General features: G+C 34.5%; 1 protein-coding gene across 1 annotated transcript; it reads right to left on the reverse strand.

Annotated features, from left to right (window-relative positions):
* Positions 1-3,499: 3,499 nt before the first annotated feature.
* On the reverse strand, positions 3,500-8,583 carry LOC115716958 (adenine phosphoribosyltransferase 3). The gene is made up of 6 exons (XM_030645888.2): positions 8,046-8,583; positions 7,607-7,717; positions 4,873-4,965; positions 4,639-4,788; positions 4,016-4,074; positions 3,500-3,910 (listed from the first exon to the last, which is right to left on the reverse strand). The coding sequence occupies exons 1-6, from the start codon at positions 8,125-8,127 to the stop codon at positions 3,857-3,859; spliced, it is 549 nt and encodes a 182-aa protein (XP_030501748.2). The 5' UTR covers positions 8,128-8,583; the 3' UTR covers positions 3,500-3,856.
* Positions 8,584-20,388: the final 11,805 nt, after the last annotated feature.

The raw sequence follows: 20,388 nt of genomic DNA on the forward strand, positions 1-20,388 counted from the left end.
ATAAATCTTGTCTCACAAAGGCTATAAATGCCTCTCTAAAGATGGAAGAATGCATATCTCCCGAGATGTTCTATTTGATGAGTGTCATTTTCCATACACAGTCGCTGCTCCAAGCTGTTCTAATACATCATCAAACTTATCTACTTCAGTCACTCATGGACAACCTTTCAACTTAGCCTCAGCTTCTCACCAACCCCAAACTCAAGGTGTCATTTCCTGTGCTGCAATACCAGATACTAACAAGTCAACTACTACCTCAATTTCCATGCCTCCTACTGAGATGAATGGTCAGACAGTTATCACACCAAGTGCTCAAGCTCCATTGAGTACTCAAGTTCAAACAGTGACTGCTAGTGTTGATAATGTCTCTGCTCCATTGAGTACTCAAGTTTAAAATAGACACGTTGTTGTCATGGAGCTTCCCAGCTCAATTTTGCATATAATGCTTCTCCAACAATGGTTGTTTGTGTTGATAATGTCTCTCCTCCAACTGTTAATCAACATCCCATGGTTACTAGAGGTAAATCGAGAATTCTCAAGCCTAAATTCTTTATGTTTCGCTTGAACCTCGCTCACTTAAAGCTATTTTGTAAGACCCTAACTGGTTTGCAACTATGGATACTGAAATGGTGGCTTTAAGAAAAAATGGTACATGGATCCTTGTTAATCTACCTGAAGGCCGAGTCCCTATTGGTTGTAAATGGGTTCATAAGATCAAGGAAAATCCAGATGGCCCTGTGTCTAGGTACAAAGCTCACTTAGTGGCTAAAGGTTTTCATCAACAAGAGGGATTTGATTTCAATGAGACCTTTAGTCCTGTTATTCAGCTTGTCACCATTCACATTGTTCTTACTATAGGATTTACAAAAGGGTGGTCGATTCGTCAACTCGATGTCAACAATAATTTTCTAAATGGTGGCTTGAATGAGGAGATCTATATGGTTCAACCTCCAAGCTTTGTTGATCCTTTACACCCCAACAAAGTTTACAAACTCCAAAAGGCACTTTATGGTCTCAAACAAGCTCCACGAGCTTGGTTTGAGAAATTATCCATAGCCTTACTTAGTTTTGGGTTTGTGTCTGCTCAGTATGATCATTCATTGTTTGTTCGCACTACTCCAATACATTGCACTTATGTCCTTGTATATGCTGATGACATTCTTGTGATAGAGAGTCATGACAAGGTTGTTTCCTCACTTATCTCTGAACTAGGCTAGACCTTCGCTCTTAAGGGTGTACTTGAATGATCCTCTCCACATAGCCCAAATGCAAGGTGTCAATTCTCAAAACTCTCCAATGAATGGTAGCCTTCGGTTATCTCAATATGAGGGTGAGCCTATTACTGATGTTACACTTTATAGATCAGTTGTTGGTGCGTTGCAATATGCAACCATTACTCAGCCTGAAACTGCCTTTAGTGTTAACAAGGTGAGTCAATTCATGTATGATTCTCTCTCCTTACATTGGATTGCAGTCAAACACATTCTTAGATACCTGGCTGGGACACTTGACTTCAGGTTACTCATCTCTTTAGCCTCACTTTTTCATCTTGAGGCCTTTTGTAATGCAGCCTGGGCTTCAGACCTTGATGACTGTCGCTCTACGACTGGTTTTTGTGTATATTTTGGAGGCACACTTGTTTCTTGGGGGTCTAAAAAGTAGTCCACTATTTCTCAGTCTTCTAGTGAAGTTGAGTTTCGTAGCCTAATTGTGAGTGTTATTACTGAAGTTACGTGGATTCAGTCCCTTCTTCAAGAACTTCATTTTCCTTTGTCTGTGCCTCCTACGATCTAGTGGGACAATTTGAGCACTATCATGATGGTTGTTAATCCGATTCTTCACGCTCGCACCAAGCACATTGAGATATTGATCTCTATTTTGTCCGAGACAAGATGCTTTAAGGTCACATTCAAGTACAACATGTGCTTGCTCTGGATCAGGTTGCTAATTGCCTAACCAAATCAATTTCTAGCTCTCGATTTTCTTATCTTTGTGACAAAGTAATTGTGTTTTCTCCTTCCACACTCAGTTTGAAGGGGTGGATAAGAATCAATTAGCCTCAAAACTGTTAGAAGTTAGTTAGAATTCTGGTTCGCTGAGCTGTATAGTTTATTAGGCTTTTTGCTCTATTTTTATTTTGTGTATAAGCTGATGTTATACTCCTTCTTCAATCTAAGAAACACAAATCATTCTTTCATCTCTTTCTTCTTTCATTCTCTCTCATTCTCTATCTTTCTTAAGTTTCAACAAACTCCTCTAATAATTTTCATTTCTCTAGTCTAGTCATTTTCTCCTAGTTAAAGTCAATGCAATTCACTCTCTCGAAACTTTCTCGTTTTGTTTTCGTTGTTCCAAATCATGTTGTTTGGTATTTTAGCTGTCATTGCATAGATCCTGCTAACAATTATCGTTTCTTAATAACATTGTCGCTAGACATGTGCTATAATCGTTTTAACTTGTTTTTGTCGTTTCCAATTTGAAATTTCAAAAATAGCCTCAACTGAAGACTCGTGGAACAAAACAAAACTTTCCTCCATAATACTTAGGCTAATTAGTATTTTTGTCTTGAATTCTGACATATACCAAATCATGCTCTCTGAATTTATTTAGCCGTTAAAAATTCCTACTGAACTATTGAGATTGTTGGATTTTAAGACATTTTTCCAGTTTCGTCAATTTTACTAATTCTGTGATTGTTCATGTACTAAATCATACTCCTTAGACTTTGATATCTACCAAATCATGCCCCTCGAACTTTAACATGTACCAAATCAAGCCTAACTTTTATCCATGTTAAACTTTCCTTACTAAAATTAAAAAAGAAAAAATTTAAATCCAACAATCTAAATAATTTAAGAGTGATTTTTAATGGCCTTAAAAGTTTATGACCATAATTCGATACAAGTTGAAGTTTAGAAAGCCGAATCATATGATTTATCACCATAGTTGTGTAGTATATAAAAGTAAAATCCTTTTTTAATTGAGTAATGTTATAATTTGTTACCATAGTTGTGTAGTATATAAAAGTAAAATCCTTTTTTAATTGAGTAATGTTATGATTAGTTAGCCATATTTTTCTAAACATTATTACACCCACAACAATATAACAGAAAATGCTAAACACCCCTAATGCATTATCCTATTTCTCTTTTTAATCCTTTGATTAATTAATTCACATCATCTTTATTAGTTTATTAATTTGACATAAGGATGAGGGTGCAGAATTCAAACTAAACAGAGAAAGTCCACAATATATCACCATCACCATCACCATCTTATTTTAATCTTGTCAAATGATGATTAGGTCTATAATTTAGAAGGAATTTAGTGATATTTTACTTAATCTACATTAGACATATAGACCACCTCCTCACACTTAAGCTTTCCATATCATCTAATCTAACCAAGTCCATTAAGTTTTTTTCCTATATTAATGGCTAAGACAGAGATACTAGTAACAACTGTAGCCCACAGAATAAATGTAAAAAATAAAAGGCACTCAAGATAAGATGGCTGCACCATCATCAGATTTCATTGTCTTGAAAAAAATTCTTTTAGAGAAAAAAAAAATAGTCCTACACAAAATCCAACCCCCTTTCCCATGACTTGTTTTTTCAATTTTTTCTTTTCTTTTCTTTTCTTTCACATAAAACGAAATTCAGTAATAGTCAAATAAGAAACTCAACTCAGTAAACCAGAGGGCGAATACAATCAGATAGATCCCAGAAGAAGTGAAGAAGTAGCTGTAGTAGCATCCAATAATGTTGCCTCTAAATGTACATCTTTCGTTATGCTTTGCAGCATTACAGGTGAAGCTTCTTTTGTTTTGGTTTAGCTAATACTCCAGGAGGTGTTTTTAGTGGGATTCCACCAGCACATACAGTGGTTTCCCATGCAATCTCTCCCGACCCTGAAAGCAGAACAAGAACGAAAAATTAGACTCATTTTTTAGCTACACAGCAAAAACTAAACTGACAAATCATAACACTAGGCTTCTTCTTTCTTGATAACTAACCTGTAAATCCGGCAACTCGATAACACATGCACATTCCACAACTTCAGCTCCAACGCGTTCTGCATTATTATCAGTTAAGCATAAAGTTGAGAGAATTTTTCAGCCAAATGTACAAGCTATGTAAGTTACAGGAGGTGCCAAACTAGAATTTGAGGCATAAAAGAATGTTATGTGTAGGATATACTATCCATAAACATCACACAAAACTTGTGGTGTGACAAGTGATATTGTCATTCAGGTTAAATAGCGGCATAAGTACTCAAAATTTTGAGTTTGTAAGTGTCATAAACTCAATGATTTTTTTTTAAGTAGCATAAGTACCCAATATTTGTAAAACTGTAATTTTTCTCTATTTTCGTCAGTATAAACTTCATTTTAAATTTATTAAAAAAAATTTAAAAGTAACTGGTACTACATATTTTCGTCCAGACCAGTTTATAAACATTGAGTACTTATGCCGCTAAAAAAAATCATTAGATTTATGCCGCTTACAAACCCAAAACTTTAAGTACTTATGCAACTATTTACACTTGCCATTCACTTTCAAGAATTACATTACATACTACTTTTCACATATATAATGAAGGAACTGTTGTGTATGAGAAAATGTTATATGAAATTACCCAATAAATTCATTGCAGCACAAAGTGTGCCTCCGGTGGCAATTAGATCATCAACTACCAAAGCATGTTCGCCAGGTTTAACCGCTCCAACATGCATCTCAAGACGATCCCTTCCATATTCCAAAGTATACTCTTCAAAGATGACATCACCTGCCACGACAAAAGATTTTGAATTAGCATTAGAGGAAAACTTTCAGTGGCATGTTGTTGCCACCCACAAGATGTAGAAATTACCAGGCAACTTCCTTGGTTTCCTCAGTGGAACAAACTTTGCTCCAATTGCCAATGCAATGGGAGGACCAAAAATGAAACCCCGAGCTTCTATTCCTGAGAATACAAAACAAATGTCATATTTCAAAGCACTATTTCGGTAATTCTAAGGTGGTGTTTGTTTTGGGAGTTAGGGTTCTTAAGAATCAAAATGTATAATCAAACCTATGCTTAGTATGATTTTAGGTGGGGTTTGGTTGGAGGTTATGAAATAGAATGGAAAGGAAACAATCTCCATTCCATTCCTTTGTTTAGTTACATATTAAAGTGTTAAAATATCATTCCAATGGAATGGCCTTTCCACCATTTTGGTGGAATGACAATTCCATTTTGATATGGAAGGAAAGACCATTCCAATGAATGATGAGAAAAAATTTAATAATTTTTTATCAATTTTTTTATGTATTTTAAATTTTATTCTATTTCATTTTTATTTCAATTCCCATTTCTATATTGTCATTCCTCCCAATCAAATGCCACCTTAGTGTAAGGGTCTCAATTTTAAGTTTATTTTTGAGGTAATCTCAAACTATTTATGGGGTGTTTGGCATGAGACAAGACAAAGTATTTGTATTTCCAAGTAGAGTCTAATTTTTAAATTAAAATAGTGCTTGGATTTCATATTCCCTCCAAGTTTATTCCTTCCAGCTCTACTTTCTCTAACTCAAACTCACATAGCAAACACTTCATTAGGTGGCGTTTGGTTGGATGAAATAAAAACATAGCTAAAATAGAAATGACATTCCAATATTTAAAAATGAAACCAAACAAATGAATGGAATAAAAATTATTTCTTTTCCATTTCATTACCTCCAACCAAACGCCACCTTAAACACTTGAGTTTGAAATTCCCTTATTCTCAAACTAAAGCCGACCATTTAAAATTCTTACACCAAAATCTGGTCAGTGTTCAAGAATACAGTAAACAAATGTCAAAAATCATGTTGTGTTCAACAAACACCAACATAACGACAATCCTTAGAGAATGTTTTCTATTAAAGAAAAAAAAAAGTTGTTGTGGAGAAACGGAAAGAAAAAGTTGAAGTTTGAGGCTATGGGGTCATATCATTCGAATAGTTTGGGTTGAATTTTGCAATTTAGACTAAATGTCCTATTTTCATATTCAACTCCACAAGTCCATAAAACTGACAGAATCTTCTTATGATAGATAAAATGTTTTGAAAATTAAGTTGTGAACATGCAGAGGAGATATATCAATTTCAAAGAAAGTTAAGTTTAAATGTTTTATTTCTTGCCAAACTTTGAATAAGCTGCATTTGATACTAATAAATCAGACAAAATTTATTAAAGTACAGAATAAAGCCTACAATACATGGAAATTGAGAGAGAGAGAGAGAGAGAGAGAGAGAGAGAGAGAGAGAGAGAGAGAATAGGTTTCAAACACTATACATATGACATGACCATATATATATAAATATCCAAATCAAATACAGCACACAATTAACTAGCGATGTAACATCAAATAAAATGTGCTGCAAAATGAGAAAAAAACCTCAATTCCTTATCTTTTTCATGCATGGATATAATTTTCAAGAGAAAAATCCAAAATTGTTTAAAAAGTTCTCATATACAGGAGGACAGCATATATCCACCTCAGCACACATATAGACATACCATAAATATAGTACACACACATCATGTTAAGACAAAGCACATAGGAAATCTTAAGCCAAATTATTTCATATACAAAATAAAGCAAGGCCCAGCAATAATGATACCACAATGCAATTTCAGTTCCCCTCAGTGTCTACTTGCAAGTGTACTAAGTCTAAATAATTGCAACAAGTTAACATTTTGACAAGAAAACATTTCATCACCTTCCTAACTACTATGCCCTACCTCCGATCTTCATCGAGATGCCTAAAGAGGAAGGACGTGTGTCCACTACAAACACTTGTTTCTCTGAATGAAGTTCTAAATTATTATTCATTCCACAATGTAATGAATGAATCATACGTGAAGTTTTAGTCTTTTTTCGAGGGGCTAGAACATTGGAGTTGAATGAAGCCAAATCCACAAAAAAACAAGCAAAGTACAGATTGAAATTAAAGGATAACAATGGACTCAAATAAGTCATCAAGAACTCCAATGCACACAAACACAAAGATGATAAAACAAGGGTATGAAAATAATATGAAGCCGAAACAATTTGGCCCAAGTTAAAATGGCATCCAAAGGGGCCCACATTTTACAAAGTGGGCCTCTCCATCACCAACTACCATCTTTGCAAATTGGATCCAAGCACATGCTTAGGGGGGAAAGAGAGAGACAGAGAGAAAGAGGAGGCATCAAATATGAGCCGCTAAAAATGAAAACTTCAAAGGGAGTCATTAGTGGCATAACCCACTAATAAAATCCATAGTCAAACAAAAAATCACTCCCAAAACCCAGTCACTTCCATTCCATTATGTCTCGTAAAAGCATTCAAAAAGACAACCAGAAACTTATGCAGAACAAGAATTTTTTTTTTTATTTATTTATTATTTTTAACATCATTCAGGCCTACTTTACTCGTAAGCAAAGGACCCCACCACCTTCAAAACTAATCACTCAGATAAAAGCTTCTTCTAAAGCTATAGATCACACATTTAACCTCAAGTTTAACTCTTTTTCCTTTTTTCTTTTGTTCCTTCTCTTTCACAAGGAGAGAAAAAAAATGAGAGAACTTTCTTTTTACCTGCAACCACAGATATGTTTTTGCCTTTGTATCTCTCAACAAATAAATCAATTGTGTCCTTAAAGGCTTTTGGGTCAAGTAGTAAAGTTGTTATGTCTTGAAACATAATACCTGCACATTCCACAGCCGTTAAGACAAAAACAAAAAATGAGAACTTGATTCGAAAAAGAATATAACCAAGAAAAAATCTTTAAAAGCAAACATACCCTTTGTCCAGTAGGAAATGAAAATAAAGGGAAAAAAAAAAAGAAAAAGGAATGATTTTTAACCATCAAGCTCACTGCTTTTTCTTACGAAATGTAAAATCCACTTTAATCTAAGTCAAATGCTTTGGTTTTCAACAATTGCAAGTCCCAACTTTTTTCTCTTTCATTTTTTTATGCAGCGATAAACAAAAGAAAATCCTCAAAAAAAAAAAAAAAAAGAGACAGAAACAAACCAGGTTTAGGGAAATTTGGGACGACACGAATCTTAGTTTTGATGCCATGGATTCGAGGATCTTCATCTTTGTAAGCCGACATTGTGTGTTTATATCCACAGAGAGAGAGAGAGAGAGAAAGAAAGACACCCCCAAGTAAAACAAGAAAAACGCCTTCACTACTCTCACTGCTCTCTTCCTTTATATTAATTTTGTTTTTTGAAAAAGGAAAAAATTTAAAAAAAAAAAAAAAAGAGAGAAAATCTTTTTGAAACTCCCTTGTCTGTTGTCTCTCTCTCTTGCTCTCTGTGCTTGTTCACGTTTCTCCCACCAGTAATCACCAGTACAGACGTTATAGCTATTTGTACTCACAGCAGAGTGACAAAACAGAGGTAGAGAGAGAAAGATAGCGAGGAGAGAGGAGAGAGAGAGAGAGAGAGAGATGGTATTTATAGAGAGAAAGGAAGAGTATGTCTGGTTGTGAAAGAAGGACTGAAGAAGAGGGCTCTCTGCACAAGAATATGAGAAAGATTTTCGAGATATAAGAAACAGAGGGTTGGTCGTAAAAGGTTAAAAACGGCAAAACCAAATAAATGAGGGTGCTTCCCAGACAAAGTCTTACCTATCTTTATACGACACGTGTATATTTCATTTCTTTCAGTTTTTTTTATCCCGAATAATTGATTTTTTGTTGTTGTTTTACAAACTCACCCGTCACCATGTACAAAACAAACATTTATTAAAGATATTGATGACAAAACTAGGTAACTTTTTTTAAAAAAAAAACTCAAAACTAGGTAACTTATACTCTTCCAATTTCACTTTTGTTATGTATGTACAGTTCCTTTTAAAATACTCTATTACCTACAAAATACATTTTCAAATTCTTTGAAGTGTTGTTGCAGTTTGAATTTTTATTTAAACTGTACGGTGCACCGTAGTTTGCAGTTTTGAATTATTAATATGAGATTCAAACTTTACCTCCACACGTATTTTAAAAACTAAAATTATATGAAATATGAGATTTTGTAAAAAAGTTACAAAAATATGTCATTTATAGGTTTGCCACTCTTCTGGTATTTTTTCACATTTAAGATTTTCTATGGTATTTGATATGCCATAGTTTTGTAAACCTATTATCCAAACTCATATTTCATGTTTTTGTTACTAACTTAATTAGCTTTATTTTTTTTAGTTTATTTTATATTTACATTTTAGGGTTTCTTTCTATTTGAAAAATTTACACAAAATACTAACTTTTTTTTTCCAAACATTACATTTATAATTTGACAAAGAAATTTTTACATTTATACTTTTGTTAATTTTTTTTTCTTTTTTACTATTTTTTACTTATTAAAGCTTTAAAAAAAAAATTTTTGTCCTTTTTTATATATTTTTTTAGTCAATTTTGGCTCTCTTATTTCTTTCATTTTTTAAGTCAGTTACTGACTTTTTTTTCTTTCTTTCTCTTCTCTATCTCTAATTTTATTTTTTATCTTTTTTTTCTAATTTCTCTTTGAGTCTCTCTTTTTTTTTTCAATTTTTTTTCTTAAACTATTTTTTTTCTTTGTATATATATAAATATATATAATAAGTGTACATTTTTGTATCTCATTTTTTACAGAAATTAAACTTGTTTTTTTGTTTTATTTTTTTTTTGTTAAAAACTAATCATTTTATTAAAAACAGTAGAAAAAAAAAACCAGTTTCATCAACATCATCATAAAAAAAAACAATATAAAAAATCATAATCTAAAAAGAATACAAACTTTAAAAACTAGTTTCATCAACATTGAAAGAAACTAACAATTTCATCAAAAGAATAAAAAAAAATAGTTTCATCAACAAGATAATGAAAAAAATTACAATCTTAAAACGATACTAACTTTAAAAACCAGTTTCATCAATATTAAAAGAAACTAATTATTTCAATAAAAGAGGCAAAAAAAAAATAGTTTCATCAATAACATAATGAAAAATACACAATGCCTAATAATTAAACTTTTACAAACGATACTAAATTTAAAAACAAGTTTTGAACATATAAATTTTATATCAATACCTAATAAAAAAAACTTCTAACTTCATTCTTTATGTTGGCATTTAATTTTTATTTGCTTGCTCAAAAAATAGAATTGATTTAAACATACATTATGTAGCAAATATAACGAAGAGAAAAAAAAAATTAAAATCAAAGAGAAAAAAAAAAGAAACAAAGAAAATTAAAAAGACAAAAGTACAATAAAAACCATAAAAGAATAACAAAAAAATAAAAACAGTGGAATGTGAAAAACCAGTTAGTAAAACAACCAAAATAAAAACAAACAAATTAAAACCAGTTTCTTGAAATAATCAAATAAAAAATTAAAACTTAAAACTCAATTATGAACAACAATAAAAAAACCAGTTATAAAAACTAGTTACTTAAAAAAAACCAATTATGAAAATAATAAAATAATATGTGTGTCATAAACTGATTATTTAAAATAAAATAAATAAAAAGTGTTGTTCAAATATCATACAATAATAAAACTGGTTTTATACAAACTAAAAAAAATACAATAATATCATAAAAATGGAGCAACCCTATTACAGAACAATTAAAACCTGTGAAACCAATTTCGACTTGTGAAACCAGTTTTGACGCTATAAAAAATCATAACAAAATATAAATGTTAATTATAAAGTTAACTGAAACCAGTTTCATCAGACAATCAAATAAAAAAATACACACACACAAAAGTACAAAAAAAAAAAAAAAAAAAAACTAATCTCAAATATAATCAAAACAACACACCATGCATACCAATATTAAAAATAAAAAATAAGTGTAAGTTTCGAACCTAGAAACAAAATAATAAAAAATTTGAAATAACATAATAAAACTATTTTTTTATTCTTTTAATGAAATTGTTAGTTTCTTTTAATGTTGATGAAACTAATTTTTAAAGTTTGTATTATATTTAGATTATATTTTTTTATATTGTTTTTTTTTTCAGAATTATGTTGATGAAACTGGTTTTTTTTTCTGATGCTTTTAATGAAATAGTTAGTTTTTAACAAAGAAAAAAGGAAAAAAAAAACAAACAGTTGTTTAAATAAAAAAAAAAACAAGTTTAATTTCTGTAAAAAAAACACATCTAGTCATTTTTTATTTATTTAAGTGTTTTATTAAAAAAAAGAAAAAAAAATAAAAAGAAACACAAATTTAAAGTTTTTTATGGCATTCCTCATGATCTTTTTCCATATTTGTAAGTTTTTCTAAAAAAATGTCATATTTAGGACAATTAAGTTTTTATGCCATATATATCAAAACATATCTTCATTTTCCCATATTTTTGTAAATAGCCCTTATAAAAATACTAATTTTTATATTTATTTAGGTTCAATATGTGAAGGCTCAGTATGAAGCCCACTAATTATTGTATTGTTGAAACTTGATTTCTTTTCATATTTATTTTCAAGTCTTATTGTATTTTTGACCAGTGTTGCTCAAGTTTTGTTGTATTTGTGATAGTTTAATTATTTAGTGATAGTCTAAACCGCAAGAATCGCACCGCACTGCACCATTTTTTGCGGTGCAATTTCTGTGATTTTTTAGTTTCGCGGTGCGAGTGCAATTTGAGAAATTAAAAAAACGCATGTGTGAGTTGATTCAAAAAAATAGTCAAAACCCGCACCACCCGCACGCAAACAACCTTACTATTAACTGTCAAATAAGATAAATGTCATATACAAAATATACATATGTCATATTATTACTCGTTTGCATGATTTTAATTATTACAATTTTAAATAAATTATTCTAAAATAGAAAAATTAATTAAAAGTATTTTTTTTTTTTTTAATTTTTTCTCATTTTTTTATAGTTTCTCTTAGGGGTATACGTTGGTCGGTTTGGTCAATTTATACCACATTTTATTCAGCCCAATGTAAAGATTGGGTTAAAAAATCTAAGTACAACCTGTCTAATTAAGAAAAAAGAAAATAGTAACCCGTCCAATGTTACGGTTGAAAGTATTAGCAGTAATCATTTTTTAAATAAGTTTTCGAATGTCACTTATCGTCGAAAGGTTTTGGCGGGGGGTCCGTGGCTTCTTGAAAATCTGTTACTTGTTCTTGAGGCACCTACTAGGGTAGGAAATTATACTAATGTGACTTTTTAAATAGTTAAATTTTGAATCCAATTTCATCTCATCTTAATTTTCTGTATGAGTGAAGACATGGGTAGTGCCATTAGGCGACTTATTGGACTAGTTACTAAGATAGAGGTTAATTCAACGGGAGACTGCTTGGCATTTTATTTGAGTTCGGGCTGGAGTAAGCATCACTAAATCACTCCTCAAATTTCTTAAAAATAGTTTGATTAGTGGTAAAGAAAAGTCTCCCATTCCTCTTAAGTATGAACGACTTTCAAATCTACATTTTTGTTGTGGTATCATTGGCCATTCTATTAGAGAATGTCTTTTTAGTGGCTAGTGTTTACCTAAAAACTGACTCTAATGATGTGGACATCAATATTTGACACGTGGCAAGAAGAAAAACATTCATGGAGTTAAGTGTCCTGAGTCATAGTAGTCAACTCTAGGAAGGGGTCCCTAGCTCTACGCTCAGGTTGGCTTCGAGAACTCTAAAATGGATATTTGGATCCTGCTAAATTGTTTTCAAGTCACCATCATTCAGTTTTATGAACCCTTAAGTCAAAAATACTCCAATTCCAAAGCCTGGGAACTAAAATACGTTGATTCGACATCATAGAAGTCAACCCAGGCGCCTATGTTTTCACTCTATGCCCAAGTTGACATCCCAATCTAAGGTTTTAGTTTTCAGGTCCATCTTAGTGCAGATTGCTCAAAAATTTTACTTATACATGAATAAGACATGTAACAAGTAGTATGCTAGAGGCACCAGAATCAAAATCAGAACACTTCCCATTTGAGACACCTGGCACCCAGAGCCCAGGTTAACCTAGTGATGCACCCACCGCTAGGTTTATTGTCAACCTAGGGCATTTCATATATCGTTTCTGAAGATGTTTCTTAAGCATTTTCTTTGTCTTCACCCAAAATTAGGAAAAAAGTACTTTTGGGAAATAAACGAATCAACTTGGAGGCCAAACAAGTGACCTACTGCCCAGGTTGACACTAAGCCTGGTCACCAGCGCGTAGGTTGAAATTTTTTCAACCTGGGCCATTTCCAATAGCAACCCTGGCAAAGTCTTTTGGACACATTCTTCAGGAAACAAATGAAGCTATCTACTAGCGTAAAAGAGGACCCAACTATTAATTTTATGGTACTAAATCAGGTACGCAGCGAATGAGTTTTGTATTATTTGATTATTATTGTACCATAACCCAATGGATCTCCATATGTGTATACTGCTAACGCAAAGTTTTGTTAATCAAATATGAGCCTAACAGTGATAATATCACACAAAAAAAATAAAAACAGTAAAGGAAAAAGTATAGACATAAAGGATTTTTTACGTAGTTTTGCAGTTAAAACTCTGCATTGTCCACGAGTCAATCTTATTAGATTTTTGATAGTTTTTCAGGGCCTTTTTCCTCTTATGATTTTTTTGTCCCCTTTTTTAATCTAACTTGCCTCTATTTATAAGTACATAGTAGGCAGTTAATTACATAGTTGACCATAATCTTTACAACGTTTATCCCCTGAAATCGTGGGGTTTGATTACATATCACGTAGTATAAATGCGGTTAATATTTGAAAATCACATAGCTGTGAGTTATCCGCTTTTATTGAGTCAAAATGATCGTGTATTTAAACACGTTTTAAATCACAATATTCTAAGATGTCTCGATAGGAACTCAACATCAATGATAGCGAGCTGGAATGTTTCCCCTATCTTTTCGAGATTTATGATGTACGCCTCGTTGTTTCTTTGCTTGAAGGCATAACACTTTATTTTGACAATCACAGTTCTTTATGAAAAAAATAGTACTTCAGCAGCCATCATTCTAATGTCAGCTTCTAACTCGTCAAAACTATAAGTTTCACTGAATGATGTCTAAAGTTGATTGGTGAAAGTAACAGGAGTGCTCCTTCCTATAGCGAGATAGGCGCCTCACTTATTAGGTCTTGAGTCCACCCAACTGATATACTTAGTTTGTATATTATACGCTAAGTGTCTTCACAATCGATATGCATCGCTTTCATCTTCCAAGGTGTAATGAAGTTGATGTCTCGCTTTATGCATCCAATGACGTATGGTTTCTCATTAATACACAAGGCAACATTTTGTATATTTTTATCTCGCATACGACCTTATAGTCAGCGAGTTGCAAGTATAATCTATTACTTACGCAATTAATGAGTTATTCCATTAAAAGTGATTTCATCGATCCATATTTCCCTTAACTTGACACGTGTCCTCTATTGAATTGGCAACATAATTTTGGGTATAACAATTGCCCCTTAAAAAGTTCTTTATTAATAAAAAGTGCTTTTTGATAATTACAGAGGGCATTTTCGTCATAATCCCTTCTATGGAAAAATGCATCCTTTGATTTTGGCGGTTGTACTGTTTCGAAGGTCATTATGAACCGTCTTTTCATCTTTTGCCTCACTTCCAACCGTTAGATTTTCCAACCTTTGGCCTTTCCATTTATTGGCTTCTGAGTATAAAATGGTGGCTTAGGCTTGCCATGTTCCATACGCTCCTAGTTTTCGATGAGTTTCATCTTGAAATTGGATTGTTATTCTTTTGCTAAGATGTCCCATCCGAGTTCAGAAACTTATCCCTCCAAATTCGTAGCACCAGAATGCACTAACCACTTTTCTTCTCCGTACGTTCCCAAGGATTTCAAACCTCAATTTAAATTGGAAACGAAGGATTCCAAGGCTGAGGAGCTTCCGATCAATCCAAACCATGGAGATGTCGTTGATCGTTACGGGTGATCCTCACAAGAGATTTTCGAGGGTAAGTATCATCCCTCGTGAATGGTGCATCCCTCGTGAAATGGTGGTTTGAACAAGATTATATATATTTGTTTTTTTTTTGTTGCTCCATTGATCTTTTATCTCTGTTCCACAGGAATGGACATAGATTTTGAGAGCAAGTTTAGAGGTCCTCCTTAGGCTGACAAGGAATCCAGGAAGAAGGTAGTCCCAATTGGCGTGGTCATGGATTCTACTAAAGAACCCAACCAGCCCAAGACCCAAGCTTGCACAAGAAGACCTTTGGGCCAGCCAATCTCTGGTGTTGAAAAATTTCCTAAGGCTGGGAATGAGGTCTCGACTGTAGGAAATGGAATCTTCTGATGCAAAAAATGAGGTCTATGCAGAGGTCGAGACCTTTTACGTGTAGACAGTCTTTCTCGGGCAACGTGTAAACGGTCTTTCTCGAGATATGTGTAGACGGTCTTTCTCGAGCTATGTGTAGACGGTCTTTCTTTGAGCTATGTGTAGAGGGTCTTTCTCGAGTTCATCAACCCCCCATGAATAACCTTGTATTCTTTGTTTAGGAAAATGGATTAATGGTTTGCCCCTAGCGACATTTTTGTAAAGACAAGTTTGTAAACCAACTTGGGTTTTCTCTTATCTTAAATGCCTTGTACTTTTGTCGTTTGAACTTAATATAATTGTGTTTGCTTGCGTTTTTATTCACAATGTAAACAGCTATATTTTGATCAAATGTAAAGCACCTTTGGGTTTTTCCATGGCTCGTAATTTTCCTGTTTAAGTAGTTAGTTATCTACCAAACTTTTGATTTTCGAGCAGTTGTCAATTCCGCCTCGCGATGACAGTTATAATCTGCCTCAAGCAAACTTGAATATACTTTTAATGATTTTATCACTTTGTATATTTTTTATTGCTCGTGTGAATAGTTAGATTATCTATCCATTTTCTAGGTTTAAGTACTTTTATCAAGACTCTCGATGTCTCGTTTAGTACTTTCCTATCTCGCGTGAACCGTTAATATTCAGCTGTATACGCGAGTTATGAGTTATATCTCATTTATAACTTTTGATTTTCCTTTCTCATCAGATAGGTTTTTAATCAAAAATTATAGTTGTTTGATCCTTTCTTCGTCAAAAAGGTTTGGTCAGGATGCTATAACAATTCGACCCCTCTCTCGTCAAAAAGGTTTGGTCAAGAAGTTATAATAGTTCGATCCCTCTTTCATCAAAAAGATTCAGTCGAGAACCTTTAAAAAGTTCAAAAAAAAAATTATTTTTGAAGTAGTGGGTTTGCATTGTATCATGTATTTCCAGATGAATTCTGGTTAATCATACACAAATGCTCCTTAAGTAATTTTAAAAAATGAAACTTTATAATTACTTAAATAATAAAAATGATTCTCTTTATTCATAACAGAAGTTAAAATATTACATCACTAATGTGAGTTACATCATTTATTTATTGGTAGTAGGGTCGCAAATGTTCCACGTTCCAATAGTTCTTTATTAGCGAGCCATTCAGCCGAGCCAATTTGTAGACTCCAATTCTAACTACTGCTTCGATTACATATGGACCCTCCCAGTTCAGGTTGAACACTCCTACAGATGCATCTCTCGTGTTTACAAATACTCGCCTTAGCACCAAGTCTCCAATATTGAATAGTCTTTTCTTGACTCTTTTGTTGAAGTATCTTGTAACTCGGTGTTGATACGCTGCATTAGTGATTTGCGACTCAGTTTGTTTTTCATCAAGTAGATCCAAGGACAATTTTAGAAGTTCTTGGTTTTCTTCTGGATTATAAAACTCTCGTTTGTGAGTCAATATGTTCACTTCAACAGGAGCATTGCTTCCGAGCCAAATGCTAGCGAGAAGGGAGTGTGTCCCATTGCCGTCTTCTCGGTAATTCTGTGAGCCCAGAGTACTTGAGGTAGCTCATCGACCCACCTGCCTTTGGCAGCGTCTAACTTCTTCTTGATAGTATCCTTCAGGGTTTTATTAACAGCTTCCACTTGTCCATTCGCCTGGGGCCTAGATACTAACGAGAAGCTCTTAATTATTTTGTTTCTCTCGCTGAACTCAATAAACAAGTCGCCATCAAACTGGGTTCCATTATCAGATACTATCTTCATGGGAATTCCAAACCTACAGACAATGTTCTTGACGACAAAGTCGAGGATTTTCTTGCAAGTTATGGAAACTAGAGGCTCAGCCACAATCCATTTAGTGAAGAAGTCAACTGCTACTACCGCGTATTTAGATCCTACTCGCCCAGTGGGTAATGCCCCAATTAGGTCAATCCCCATATAACAAATGGGTAGGGCGAGGTCATCATTCTTAGTTCTGTTAGCGACACGCGAGGTATATGTGAAAACCTCTGATACTTATCACATTTCTTGACAAACTCATGGGTTTTCTTATTAATCGTTGGTCAGCAATATCCTTCTCTAATGATCTTTTTAGATAGGCTTCGCCAACAAGCATGATCCCCACAAAAACCTTCATGAATTTTTCTGATGATTTCATTCGCTTATATAGGGAGAACACACCGAAGTAGAGGCATCAAATAACCTATTTTATAAAGTTTGCCTTCAATTATTGTGTAGCGAGGCACTGAATACAAAAGTTTTCGCGCCTCTTTTTTGTCAGTTTGAAGTTGTACGTTGAGTAGATAATTGATTATAGGAGTCATCCATGTAGGAGAGTTATCTATCATCTTTATGTCTTCCGTTTCACATATGCTTGCTCGCTTAGCATCTCTACCGGAACCAAGTTTAATTCATCCAAGTCGTTCTGTGAGGCCAGTTTTGCCAAGATGTTAGCGTTAGAGTTTTGTTCTCTTGGAATTTGCTCAATTTTAAAGTAATCGAATCTTTCCAAGTTCTTCCGAACCTTCTTTAAATATTTTGCCATTTTTAAGCCTTTGTCCTGGTATTCCCCGAGAACCTAGTTCACAATCAACTGCGAATCACTATGGCAAATGAGATTTTTGACCTTCAACGCCTCGACTATCTTCAAGCCAGCGATCAAGGCTTCATACTCAGCCTCGTTATTGGATGCGTCAAATTGAAATCTCAAAGCATAATGAAACTTAAAGCCTTCTGGTGAAATTAAGATTACCCCTGCACCCGAGCCCTGCTCGTTAGATGCACCATCCATGTATAACCTCCAAGTTTCCGCGTCTCAGTGAACAGGCGAAATTTCTTCTGGAGTTATACCTTCTATTAAGAAGTCTGCCAAGGCTTGGCCCTTGATGAATGTTCGAGGGTGGTATGTTATGTCAAACTGCCCCAGTTGGATTGACCATTTTATCAATCTTCTAGAAGCATCTGGTTTTGATAAAACTTGTCTCAAGGGCTGATCAGTTAACACTTTTATAAGGTGTGCCTGAAAGTATGGTCGAAGCTTGCGAGACACGTGCACTAGGCACAAAGAAAGTTTTTTCGAGAGAGGGATATCTAGACTCTGCCCCTAGTAACCTTTTACTTACATGGTAAATAGGTTGCTGGTGCTTACCCTCTTCTCGCACTATAGCCACACTAATCGCATCTTTCGAGATAGCCAGATAGAGGAGTAATGTTTCTCTAGTTATTGGTTTCGCCAAAACTAGAGGTGTCGCTAGATGCCTTTTTATGTTTTGAAAGGCTTCTTTGCACTCTTCTATCCACTCAAATTTCTTGTTGCCTCGCAATATATTGAAGAATGGCAAACACTTATCAGTTGACTTCGAGATGAATCTGTTGAGTGCAACCATTCTTCTTGTCAAGGCTTGTACTTCCTTAGGCTTTGTTGGTGATGGCATGTCTATCAATGCCTTAATTTTTTCAGGGTTTGCTTCGATACCCCTCGCGTTGACTATGAATCCCAAAAATTTCCCTGAGGACACTCCAAAGGAACATTTTTTCAGGTTCAACTTCATATTATACTTCTTTAATATTTTGAAGCATTCCGCGAGGTATGTGGTATGATTTGCGCTTCTTATTGACTTTACTAACATATCATCGACGTAAACCTCCATGTTCTGCCCTACCTAATTTGCAAACATCTCGTTCACCAATCTCTGATATGTTGCCTCAGTATTCTTCAACCCAAACGACATGACTTTGTAGCAGTAGAGTCCTATGTTGGTTACGAAGCTCGTATGTTCCTAATCTGGGACATGCATTTTTATCTGGTTATATCCAGAATAGGCATCCATAAATGACATAAGCTCGTGCCCAGCAGTTGCATCCACTAATTGGTCGATCCTGGGTAGTGAGAAATAGTCTTTTGGGCACGCCTTATTTAATTTAGAAAAATCAATATAAGTTCTCCAAGTTCTGTTGGGCTTTGGGACAAGAACAGGATTGGCTATCCACGAGGGATAAAATACCTCGCATATAAAGTCATTGACCAATAACTTGTCCACTTCCTGTTTTAATGCCCCTTGTCTCTCGGAATCCAAGGGTCTCCTTTTTTGCCTCTTCGTTGGGTAGTTAGGATCGACATTTAAATGATGGCAGATAATATTAGGGTCAATCCCTATCATATCTCCATGGCTCCAGGTGAACTGATCCTTGTTCGCCCTTAAGAAACTTATTATCTGCTATTTTAGCTGCTCGTCCAGGTTCTTCCCAATGTAAACACACTTTGTGGGATTTCCTAGGTCGAGAATAACTTCTTCCAATTCTTCAATTGGTTTTAATAAGTTTCTTTCATCTTGAACCCGGGGGTTAAGATCCTTCTTCTTCTTTTCGCTTTCTTTTGCTAAGATCGCCATTAACTGATGACCGGCTTTTCTATGCTGTAGTTCTATACGATAGAAATCGCAAGCTAACAGCTGACCGCCTCGCACCACCCCCACACCACCCGGTGTTTGGAACTTCAGGGATAAGTGCTAGATCGAACTGACTGCCCCTAGTCCAATCAATGTTGGGCGACCCAGCAATTTATTGTAAGCCGATGGCAGGTCGACAACTAGAAAGTCTTGCATAACTGTGGCAGATAGGGGTGCCTCCCATTCTCATTTCTATGAGAGGGTTCTGGCCAATCATTCAGATTTTCAAGGGGAAAATCATTTTCCCCAGGTTGTTCTTCTTGGACATTTTCCTGTCTCATAGTTCGTGAGCCACGAGTTTTGCCTCGTGGTGTTCTCACTCTAGGTTTAGGTTAATTTTGAGTGTTAGTCCCTTATGCCGCCCTAGCTGCGGCTGCATCACGCTCTAATTTAGCATTCCGCCACTGTGCCTCCTCCAGGAGGCGTCTTAGGTGGCAGTTTTTCGTTTCATAAGTGCTCTCTCCCATAGGCTGAGTACCTCCACGGTTGGGTCTCTCATCCCTTATTCCAGGATTCTAGTCATTCCCACGCCGAGTTCTCCTCGAGCGTGTCATTCGCGTACTGGGACCAACGTCAGGTTGGGTCCTCTTAGAATGAGTGGTCCAAGTGCTGGGGCCACCCTCATGTTGG

Source organism: Cannabis sativa, chromosome 5 (assembly GCF_029168945.1).
Source record: "Cannabis sativa cultivar Pink pepper isolate KNU-18-1 chromosome 5, ASM2916894v1, whole genome shotgun sequence".
Taxonomy (NCBI): domain Eukaryota; kingdom Viridiplantae; phylum Streptophyta; class Magnoliopsida; order Rosales; family Cannabaceae; genus Cannabis; species Cannabis sativa.